General features: G+C 50.6%; 1 protein-coding gene across 1 annotated transcript; it reads right to left on the bottom strand.

Annotated features, from left to right (window-relative positions):
- Nucleotides 1-3,817: 3,817 nt before the first annotated feature.
- On the bottom strand, nucleotides 3,818-10,934 carry Slc22a17 (solute carrier family 22 member 17). The gene is made up of 10 exons (XM_042686473.1): nucleotides 10,800-10,934; nucleotides 10,129-10,617; nucleotides 9,882-9,985; nucleotides 7,729-7,883; nucleotides 5,921-6,086; nucleotides 5,559-5,704; nucleotides 5,308-5,413; nucleotides 4,933-5,150; nucleotides 4,591-4,702; nucleotides 3,818-4,460 (listed from the first exon to the last, which is right to left on the bottom strand). The coding sequence occupies exons 2-10, from the start codon at nucleotides 10,393-10,395 to the stop codon at nucleotides 4,172-4,174; spliced, it is 1,563 nt and encodes a 520-aa protein (XP_042542407.1). The 5' UTR covers nucleotides 10,396-10,617; nucleotides 10,800-10,934; the 3' UTR covers nucleotides 3,818-4,171.
- Nucleotides 10,935-11,361: the final 427 nt, after the last annotated feature.

The raw sequence follows: 11,361 nt of genomic DNA, 5'->3' as shown, positions 1-11,361 counted from the left end.
CAAGCCCTCTACCACTTGAATACTTTTTACCTTCTTCCCACTCCCACCCCAAACCTTTTTGCTTGAATTTGTTTTGGATAAGGTCTTGTGCTTTTTGCCCTAGGCTAGCCTTCATAAGTACTGGACTAACTGGGATTGTTTTCTTTATGATTTCCTTTGAATGCATGACTGCTTTGTTCTGTATCCATGAAGCCTTAACCCACTTCCCAAGTTAAATTGTACTCTGAATTTGCAGGTTAGTTTTAACTACCAACACATTTGATTGTTGTATTGTCTCCTATTGTATAGGTCTGTCTTTAGATCTCTGGAAATTTCGTGCAGAGGCCAAGTAGCAAGAGGCTGGGTAAAGTGTTTACTGTTAACTATTAGAAGAATGTCAAACACATAAGTAGACTGATGTTAATGCTGGGTAGGTCTCATCCACTAGAGGGCATCAAATAGCTAGTTCTAAAACTGTAAATTGGTTCTTGGAAGGTGGATCTGTTTTGGATTCTTTTCTGGCTTTGGTTTTCTGTGTTCAGTCAGTTCTTAAGTCCATTCTCTGTATTCCTATTTACACTGCTTGAGCAGCTCTTCATTTGCTCTTACTGCCAAAAGGACCCTGTGCAAACGTCATGTTGGAATTACTAGGTGCAAATTAAGGACTACTTTTTTTATGGTGTTTAAAGGTGATGCACAAAGGAGATACAGTTACATAAGTCAGGTAAAGTACTTTTTTTGCGGGGGAGGGTCAGTTGTGGGGCTTGAATTCAGGGCCTGGGCACTGTCCCTGAGCCTCTTTGTGCCCAAGACTAGCACTGTACCTATTGAGCCACAGCACCACTTCCAGTTTTGGAGTAGTTAATTGTAGATTAGAGACTTCTGCCCAGGCTGACCTTGAACCACAGTCCTCAGATTTCAGTCTCTTTGAGTAGCTAGGATTACAGGCGTGAACCACTGGTGCCCAGCTAAAGTACATTTCTTTCTGAACAGTGTCACCCCTTCCCTTGCTCTCCCAGTTTTTTCCTTCCTACCTACAAGTTGCATAGTTCATTTTCAACCTAGTGTCTACCATTGCTACATTTGTTCATCCTTTGTCCATTTCTGTGCTGCCCCTTACCCTCCCAAAGACAGATAAACAAGACAAAACAAAAACAGTAACAAAGAAAAAAATCTTATTTCCATTTCCTGAATGAATTTTGATAAATATTGTATGATCAGATGAACATAGACTTTGCACTTTTGTATTCCTTTCCTGAGAGTATCTTCTGGTCTCACTGGTGAATCCCTAGAGTACTGTATAATTTATCATGTCCCAGTGTATTTTAGATCTAGCTTCTATGTTTGTCTCTGAGCTTGGTTTACCTCATTTAGCATGATTCAGAGCCTGACTTTCCAGGCAGGTGCTCTACCACTTGAGCTGTGCCTCCAGACCCTTTTTGCTTTGGTCATTTTTTAGTTGCTTTAGTCCAGGGATGGTCTAGGCTATGATCTTCCTACTTGTGCCTTCCTGTGTCACTAGGGTGAGTGAAATGGAGTCCCATGAATGTTTATGCCCACGCTGGCTCCATCTCTACCTTCAAGGTAGCTAAGATTATAGGCTTGAGCTATTGTGCCCAGCTTCAAAATCCCAGGGCCTGGGCATTGTCTCTGAAGATTTTTTTGCTCAAGGTTAGTGTTTGAGCCACAGGGCCACTTTCAGTTTTCTGGTGGTTTACTGGAGATAAGAGTGGCTCAAAGGCAGCCTGAGCAGGAAAGACCATGAGATTCTTATCTCCAATAAACCACCAGAAAACTGGAAGTGGCACTGTGGCTCAAGTGGTAGAGTGCTAGCCTTGAGCTAAAGAGTTCAGCATCCAGGCCCAGAGGTCAAGCCCAATGACTAACCCTCCCCCCCGCCAAAAAGAATAATGAACATTGCACTATAGAATGTGCCACTGGTCTGTAATGTAAGGAACTAGAAAGGGTAGAAAAGAATGGCCAGAAGGCTTGGCTTAGAATCTTGGCTCTGCCACTTAATGGAAACCCCTTTTAATTTCTCAAATCTTCCATTTTCTGAGACCCTATATCAGGAGGCTGTGAAGATTAAATGAGAAAAGTCCTTACAAGTTCTCCAGAAATAATTATTGACAGCCACTGGGAGATATGGTTTATGTGATAAAGCACTAGCCATGAGTGAAAAGGCCGGTGAGAGCTCATTCATACTGGAGGTCAAGCTCTAGTGGCAGCACTAAATAAATAAAAATAAATGATAAATAAGATCAGGTACCCGTGGCACACATCTATAACCCTAGCTACTCAGGAGACTGAGATCAGAGATCATAGTTTAAAGCCAGCCTGGGCAGAAAACCATGAGATTTGACCCCCAGTTAACCAGCAACAGTGGACGTGTGGCTCATGTGGTCACGTCAACAGTGTGAGTAAAAATGGCAAGTGAGAACTCACGGCCCTGTTCCTCTTCTCCCAAGTTTTGCATCTTAACATCTCTCAACTCTGCTACTCATTAGCCCTAATCTTGGGAAAGTTACTAGCTCTGAGTTCAGTTTTCTCAGCTGTAAGAATATAATACTGTAGGGGGATCCATTGTGTCTTTTTTTTTGGATCCGGTCGTGGGGCCTGAACTCTGGGCCTGGGCGCTGTCCCTCAGCTCTTCAGCTCAAGGCTAGCACTCTACCACCTGAGCCACAGAGCCACTTCCGGCTTTTTTTCTTTTTGCTTATGTGATGCTGAGGAATCGAACCCAAGGGCCTCATGCATGCAAGGCAAGCGCTCTACCACTGAGCCACCTTCCCAGCCCTCCATTGTGGATTAATAGTCAGTCCCACTTCTAACTGTTGTTTTGCTTCCCCTCTTTCTAGGTATATAAAATAAAGGTGAAGCTGGGTGTTAGTAGCTCATGCCTATAATCCTAGCTTCTCAGGAGGCTGAGACCTAGAAGATCTTGGTTCAAAGCCAGTCTGGGCAGGAAAGGGTTCAAGACTATTTCCAATTAACCAACAAAATGTCCAACAGGAAGTATGGCTCAAATGGTAAACCACCAGCCATATCAAGAAAGTGGGACCAAAGGGTAAGGTCCTATGTTCAAGCCCCCATACTAGCACCAAAGAAAAATAAGGGTGAGAATGGTGTGTTATGCATGCAGGACAGTCACATGCTTGTTAGAAATATATCTTCAATGGGGTTTCCCAAAGATTGGATGCCCACTGGACTTTATCCAACCCTGACAAGGATAGCCCTAGTTTCTGCCCACTGTACCAGGCAGGCCTCTCAGTTCCTGCCATTTCATGACTAAGGTCTGTTTCTAATTGTGAGTCTTACCATTAACATGCCCCACTGCACCTAATAAATTCCTGTTTTGTATAAGTACATTAAAGTCAATGTTTACAAATCCTAATTGATCTAAGCACTACCTTGCAATTTTTTTTTTTTTTTTTTTTGGGTCTGGTCGTGGGGCCTGAACGCTGGGCCTGGGAACTGTCCCTCAGCTCTTCAGCTCAAGGCTAGCTCTCTACCACTTGAGCCACAGTGCAGCTTCCAGCTTTTTCTGCTTATGTGGTGCTGAGGAATCGAACCCAGGGCCTCACGCATGCAAGGCAAGCACTCTACCACTGAGCCACCTTCCCAGCCCCTTGCAAATGTTTTAAGGACAACACTGACATGAAATGTGCTAAAGCACCTACTGTGGTCTTGGCAGTGGAGTAAGCAGTAAGTGTGACAATTTATAAGCTGGCATTTGAGGACAGATTACAGGGAAGGGGCTAGGTAATTGTTAGTGGTTTTGCTCCACTGAGCTTTCCCCCAAGAGACAGAGGGACAACAGAAGGGAGGAAAGTCCAGGCGTCTATGATCTGCTCATTTATTCAAAATGTCTTTATTGAAACAGAATGACAGAGCAAGAAAGATGAGGTCTGGGAGGATGTCTTTGAGCACAGGATGGAGCCCAGACCCAATGGTTACAGTGTGGCACTCTCCCCTTGTCCCCTGACTCTTGCTGAGGAAGTGAGCATGAAGGGGCAGGGAGGAGATGGGGGGGGTGGGGACAGCCTCTGAGCTCACCTCAATGGCTGGCGTGAGGTGCCTCTGAGCCTTCTGGGCAGCCCTGCCTTCCTCACTGTCTTCCCAATCTCCTTGCCAGGGCCCCATGCTAACTTTCTGTCTGGATCAGCCTCCCGCCATGATCCTCAGAGGCCACTCAGAGGGCAGGATTGGGGGTGGCAAGCAGTGGGACATGGTCACAGCGGCTAGGGGGTGGCTGCCGGAGCAGGGAAGGCCGGCGACACAGCTCCCCATCCCGGAGTACCTCAGGCAGGAGCTTGCGCTTGGTCTCTGGCAGAAGCATGATGCTGAGGATGCACAGGAGGGCACAAGCTGCCAGCACCACGTGCTGCAGGAAAGCTCCATGGCCCATGTGGAGGCGCTGGGCTGGGCCACTCAGTCCTCCAAGTGCCCCCAGTGCCATGATCAGGCCCAGGCCACGGCCCCTGCGAGAGAGACTTTCAGTCTTTAACTAGGGGCTCCCCCCAACCACACTTCAGCAGCAGCAATCTCTTTCTTTCCTCAGACGCCTCAAGGCCTGGCCCTGACCCTGACAGTAAGCACCCCTGTTCTCACCGGACAGTGGTAGGGATGACTTCAGAAGCAAGGAGGGTGCTGAGGATGGCAGCAGCTTGGGAAGAGAAGAGTCCAAGGACCGAGAAGGTGGTAATGGCAGCCTCGTTCAGATCTGAGGAACCAAGAGGGACAATATGAATGAAGGAGGAGAGACCATGCTTGGCCTAGTCCCTAGGTGTCATCCTCCTGGCTCCTGGAATCTCTGGGGATTTCAGCTAATTGGCTAGGAGAACAGATAGGGCCATACATCCAGGTGAAGGCTCGTGGAATCTCTGGGCAGGGTTAAGCCTGTCTAATACACCTCTGTTGGGTTCCCCACTGTGAGGAAGGGAGAGTGCTCACAATCCCACAGGCCCAGCAGGACTAGAGACGCAATGCCAGTAAGGGTCATTGAGAGAAGCAGGATGCCTCGGCGGCCAAATCGGTCCACGGTGACCCCCAGGAAGACACAGGCCAGGGCTGCTGTGCCGCTGGCCAGCAGGGAACACAAGTAGAAGTCTGATGGGCTCCCTCCTCCTCCTACAGGCTGGTAGCAGTGGCGAATAGCATGGGCAATGAAGCTGTGAGAAGGTTGGGGAAGCAAAGAACAGTATGTGAATCCTTATCTGCATCTTTCCACATCCTTAGTTGCCCTCTCCAGGTGTGTTCAGGCCTTCCCCACCCAGCCAGCCTCTATTCCAGCTACTGGCCTGGCCCTCAGCTCACACCCAGGCTCACTTGGTGAAGCCCAGGATAAGCAGATTTTTCCAGATGTTGCGGTAGTTGAGGAGGGATGCAAAAGAGAAGGTGGATGTTGCAGGGAGGGGGCAGGTGTTCTCCAGTTCTGTGTGAAGGAAAAAAAAAAGAGAGAGAGAGAGAGAGGGAGGGGAGGAAAAGAGGGGCTATTTGAATACACAGCTGAGAGCCCAAGATCCTCTCACACGGTGGGGACCCACCAGGAAGGTAACACTGCAGCCACCGCCTCTTACCTTGCAGGGCCTCCTGGGCCTCCTCCCCCAGCATCTGCCCGTGGGGCCGGTTCCGCTCAGCCAAGATCCTCAGCACAGACTGAGCCTCCTCAATCTGCCGCTTCACTATCAGCCATCTTGCAGACTCCAGAAACAGACCCGGCCAGCTGGGGTCGGGTGGTGGGATAGACAGTGAGGGACCCCTTCTTCTCTTTTCTTCTTCTCCCATCTCCTCATCAAGAGATGGGAGATTCCCACCACTGCGGGACTAGGGCAGGCCTGTCACAGGGGCAGCTGGAGAAGGGGAGTGGTCTCTGGGCTAAGGGCAAGGCTAGAGGTAGAGATGGGAAGGTCTGGGCTGTAGGTGAAGGGGAGATACTAACCCATAAAACAAGAAGAGGATGCAGGGAGCAGTGATCATTCGCTGCAGAAATCGCCAGTCCTTAGAGACAAGGGCCAGGCCCAGGAACAGGAAGTGCCCTCCCACCCCTACCAACTCCCCTGCCAGGGCCACCCGAAGCCTCTGGGTTGGATCGCACAGCTCCAGGCCTGGAGATACAGCAGGGACAGAGGAGGCATGAGAGAAAGAAAGATGGAGAGAGAGAGAGAGAGGGGAGGGAGGGAGGAGGACAGAGAGCTAGATCAGACCCTGAGCAGAGGTTACAGGCATCACCCCACTCCCATAGACTAACCTCTGGGTGAAGAGGGAGAGATGGTTCACCTCTCTCCTCTCAAACCTTGGAGGCCTGTAGGGTGCTCAACATTCTCAGTTTAAAGGCCCTTTCACATTGGGTCTCTTTTATGACCATATTACCTACTCCTTGTCCAAGGTCAAATGGCTTGTCAGGACTTCATCTGGTAAATAATGAGATCAATTCTCTCAAGGCTGGTCTTGAATTTAAGATCATCTTAAGCCAAAGTGAAGCTGTGGCTCAAGTGGTTGAGTGCCAGCATTGAATGAAAAGCTAATGGATAGTGTTCTTGCCCTCAGATCGAATCCCAGTACACGTACATGCGTGTGTATGAGCACGTGCGTGTGTGCATGCGCGCGCGCGGACACACACACACACATACACACAATCTAAGATCGTTATGCTTCAGCCTCCCCAAAAGAAACCACACCTGGCCAGGATTTCTTTTCCTTGGTGTTACTGGGATTTGAAATCAGGGCCTTGTACTTGTTCTTACTAGGCAGGTGCTCTACCACTTGAGCCATGCCCCATTCCTTTTGTGCTTTTAGTTGTAAGATCTCTCATTTTTGCTCTTTGGGCCAGCTTCAGACAGATCATCCTATCTATTGACCTCCCAAGTAGCTAGGATCACAGGCATGTACCACCATACGTGGCTTATTGATTTGGAATGAAGTCTTTCTTTTTTCCTTCAACATGCCCTCAAACTGAGATTTTCTCAATTTCTGTTTCCAAGTAGCTGGTATTACAGGCATGAGCCACCTCATCCAGGAAGGATTCCACTTTTAAAATAAGAATTCTGGGCTGGGAAGATGGCTCAGTGGTAGAGTACTTGCCTTGCATGCATGAGGCCCTGGGTTCGATTCCTCAGCACCACATAAGCAAAAAGAAAAAAGCTGGAAGTGGCACTGTGGCTCAAGTGGTAGAGCGCTAGCCTTGAGCTGAAGAGCTGAGGGACAGTGCCCATGACTGGACCCCCCAAAAAATAATAAAAATAAATAAATAAAATAAAATAAGAATTCTCTGACAACAGTAAGCCCAGACCATGGCTTTAAGGACATTTAGGGGAAGCTTGGTACCAGTGGCTCACACCTGTAATCCTAGCTACTTGGAAAGCTGAGATATTGGAAGGATAGAAGCTTCAGGCTAGCCCAGTAGAAAAATTCTCAAGTCTCCATCTCAGTGGGAAGAAGCTGGACCTGGTGATTCATGCCTGTAGTACTAGTTACTGCAAGAAGTCTAAACTAGGTGGATCGATCCAGGAGCTCACTCAGGCAAGAAGTATAATCCTGTAATCAAAAATAACTCATGCAGGAGCTAATGGAGTGTGGCTCAAGTGAAAGAGCCTGCCCAGCAAAAGACTGAGGCTCTGAGTTCAAACTTCGGTACAGATTCAACTGAAATTTGAGGCTGAAGAGATTCTGGGGGAGTAGGAGTTGCCTGGATATGCGAAAAACAGGTATGAGATACTAGGCAGAAGTCTCTGCCAGGCTGCTACTTACGCATTAAGTAGACCCCTAGGTCAACACCAGCAAGCAGAAAGCCCAGGAGGAATCGCAGGGCCATAACACCGGTGGAGGAGCCTGCTGCAGCCCCGCCCACTCCGCAGGGGCCCACCAGACCCAAGGTCAGCAGTACAATCCCTCGACGACCAAACCTGTAGAGAGGGCTTTTTCTGGTTACTTGAACTCTTTTGTGGGGAGGTGATGGGTGCAGCCCAGCTGTCCCCTTCAAAGTTGGGGGAATAAGGATGAGATTTTGAGAGCAAGAATTGGACTGCTAAAAAGGATGGGAAGGTAGTATCTGGCTACTTGACACTGAGGTGTGGCTGTTCTTAAGGGAAGGGGACCAATGGTTCTTGGTGATCGGGCTATTAGTCAGAAATCAGAACATGTGAGATTACCCTCCAAGGATGAGTGGGATGCAGCTTAGGGGATCTCAGGCTATCCTTGGGGATAGAACTATTTATTGGTCACTGGGAATGGAACCTGTCTTGCTCAGATTATCCAGAGGAAAAGAAGATCATTGATACATGGGGTTGGATGTAGTTCTTGATACGTAGAGGTGAGGCCACTTGTGCATGGGGACAGTAGTGGTCAATGAAGATAGAAGCTTAGGAAACAGATCTTAGGAAAGCAAGTAATTGATTTGGGGGTGATGAGACCCTTGGAATTGAGACCTAGGTCTATAGTACATTGGGTGGTCAGTGGGACAAGCTATTTGCCAGGAGATGGAGCTAATGATCCATTGGAATGGGACTACTAATCCATGGTGGTGGGATGACCGATCAGAGACTACTAATCTTTGCAGACTGAAGAAATGATATTTGGGAATGGTTATTGATTTGTAGGGTAAGGGGATTAATCTATATGAATGGTTAGTGGAAATGAATCTACTAATCTAGACCATGAGAGATGAGCCTGTTGGTGAGTGATGATGGTCACTGACAAATGTTTAGATAGGGTTATTGATCCTTGGGTGATCAAATGATTGGTCTTTGGGGATAGTATTACTGATCAATGGGAGATGAAGACTGGTCAGTGGGAAGGGAGCACTAAATCTTGGGAATAAAGCTATTAATACAATGGAATGACCCCATTTTTCATGTGGATGGGCTGTGGTTAACCTGGCTTCTGTTTTTTATCAGACTACATTAATGAATTTTGGGAGTGGCTATTGTTCTGTAGGAATGAAGACAGAGATACACAGAGATAGGCTGCCAACTTGTGTGTTTCCAACCATTGGGCCCTCAGCTATATGTTCCTATAGGGTAGTGAAAATGACTACTGATGTTAAGGAACCAGACTACTGAATGTTGAGATGCCTGTGATCCACAGAAGCTGAGGTGTTAAATCCATTTCAATGGGACTGTAGATCACTGGGGTTGAAAACCGAGCACAGTCAGTGGAGCCGAAACATCTGGTCAGTAGTGATGGTGTGGAGAGGAAAATAGTACTGGGGATGAGAATTTTGATACACAGGTGAGTTATTGCTCTTTGGAGATGAGGGTACTGGACTGGTAGAAATGTGGATTGGGGCCTAAGAGGATTTGAAATCTCTGAGGATCTATGAGGGGTACTGTTGACAGCAATCATCCTTAAGGCTAGAGTCATGGGTATTATGCCTTGGAGATAGTTATTGATCTGTGGGGTCAGGGCTACTTTTCAGAGATAAGGTCATTTGTAAACTTGTATTGGCCAGCTGGAATGTGGCAGTTGGTCTTTAGGAAGGAGGCCACTGAGCTGGAGCTGAATGGTGGGCAATTAGCAAGGGGAGATAAATCTGTTAATCCACAATGATGGTAAGGGAGGTGGTTAGGGCTCTAAGGACAAAGAGGAACAGGACTTTTGGTCTGTGGAGAGAGGATTTGAGATTAGGGGGTATTGTTGTATGTCTTTGGAGATGAGGCCATGGACCAATGGCTATGAAGGTACTGATCAGTGGGAATAGAGCTAAGAGTCCACCTATGTAAGGTCATTCCTTTGTGTGGAAGCTGCGTGGAAGATGTATTTCTTGATGGGGAGTGAAGTTAACACCAGAAGTCCAGAGGAGACTGCAGAGTCCAGCAAATCGTTCTTGATCTCTTGCAAAGGCAGCCAGATGTGGGGGCTAGTTTCCCTTGCACCCCTCTTTTTTCCACCAGCCCTGTCCTCACCTGTCTGCGGGGTAACCCAGAAACAGGTAGCCGGCGGCAAAGCCCAAGATGAAGAGGATCTGCTCCAGGATCACCTGCCAGCCCAGGTCACACACCAGATCCCACTGAGGAGGTGAAAATGGTGCAGCAGGCGTGAGGCCCCGCCCTCGCCGCCTCCAATCCCCCAACCCCCCCCCCCCTCCCCGCGCGCCCCGCGCCGCGCCGCGCCGCTCGCCTGGCCTAGCCTGGCCTGGCCTGGCCGCCTCACCTGGCCGATGGCGTTGGTGGTGAGCACGGGCAGGCCATTGTAATCCCAGTCCTTGAGGCAATGGTTGAAGTCCGGCGGGGCGAATCCGCTACACGAGGGGTCCGTACTGGTGGCGACGCGGCTGGCGGCGCTGGCTGCTAGGGCCGCGCTGGCGACGCTGACGCCGCTGGCATTGGGGGGCTGCTCCCAGCCAGAGGCATTGGGGGGGAAGGCCCCGTAGTGGCAATGCAGCGGGGGCGCCAGCGTGAAGATGGGGTCTGAGGCCATACCCAGAGCCACGAAGAGCACGGGCAGGCAGCAGAGGCCGAGCTGCAGCTGCTGGCCGCCGCCCAGCGCCCCCACCTGGGCAAGCAGCGCCTCGAAGCTAAGGGGGCCCGGGGGCACCGCCAGGGACAGGCTGCTGCCCAGCCCGTCGCCCTCCCCCTCGCGCGGGCGCTGGCGCTCACCCTGCAGCTGCTCGGTGGGCACCGCATCTCCGAGGGTCCCGACCTGCGGAGGGGACGGGGGCGGGGGGGGCGGGGGCAGAAGGGTGGAGAACGCTGCAGAGCGAGGGGAGGGCGCGGAGGGCAGGCGCGGGGGCTAGGGCAAAGGGGGAGGGCAGGGGGCCTGCGGGGGGCCGGGGCCGGGGCGCAGGGAGAGGGTGGCGGAGCCCCCAGGGCGCGGGCACTTACTCCGTTGGAGCTGGGGGTGATCTCTACCGTGCTGTCGATTTTGTTGCCGCCCCCGCCATTGGGCTCGGGGGTCCCGGTAGCTACCCGGGGAGCCAGCTTGCCGACTGCAGAGGCCTTGGGGGCCTGTGCCAAAAGGATGTGCGGTTCTCAGGCCCAGCTGCGCGCCAGGTGCGGGGACCCGGAGAGCCCGAAGAGACCCCGCTCTGCAGCTTTGCAGCCGCGGGCGCCTCCTCGGTCTCTGCGATCTCTCTGCTGCTTTCCCCTCCCCTTCCTCCAGACTCTCCTCCCCTTCCCACGTCACCAGAACCTTGGGTCCAGACTCTTCGTCAGAGGGAGTGGGGGGGGGGGGGGGCGGGGGAGGGGGGAGGCATGGAGCCCAGGGGAAGGAGGGACTGGGGGCTTTGTCGTCTGTTCCTTGGGTCTGCGAGTCATTGCGGGAAAAAGATGGTAGGATGATAGGTAGAGTGCAGACATATTGCCCGATTCCTCCTTTGCTCCCAATTCTCTATCATTCATTCACTCACTCATTCATTAATTTGGTCACCCACCCATCCATCCATCC

This window comes from Dipodomys spectabilis, unplaced genomic scaffold (assembly GCF_019054845.1).
Source record: "Dipodomys spectabilis isolate Male_0828 unplaced genomic scaffold, ASM1905484v1 ptg000097l, whole genome shotgun sequence".
In the NCBI taxonomy this organism is placed as follows: Eukaryota; Metazoa; Chordata; class Mammalia; order Rodentia; family Heteromyidae; genus Dipodomys; species Dipodomys spectabilis.
The sequence above is the reverse complement of the archived record's forward strand: the minus strand, read 5'-3'. Positions and strand labels throughout refer to the sequence as shown.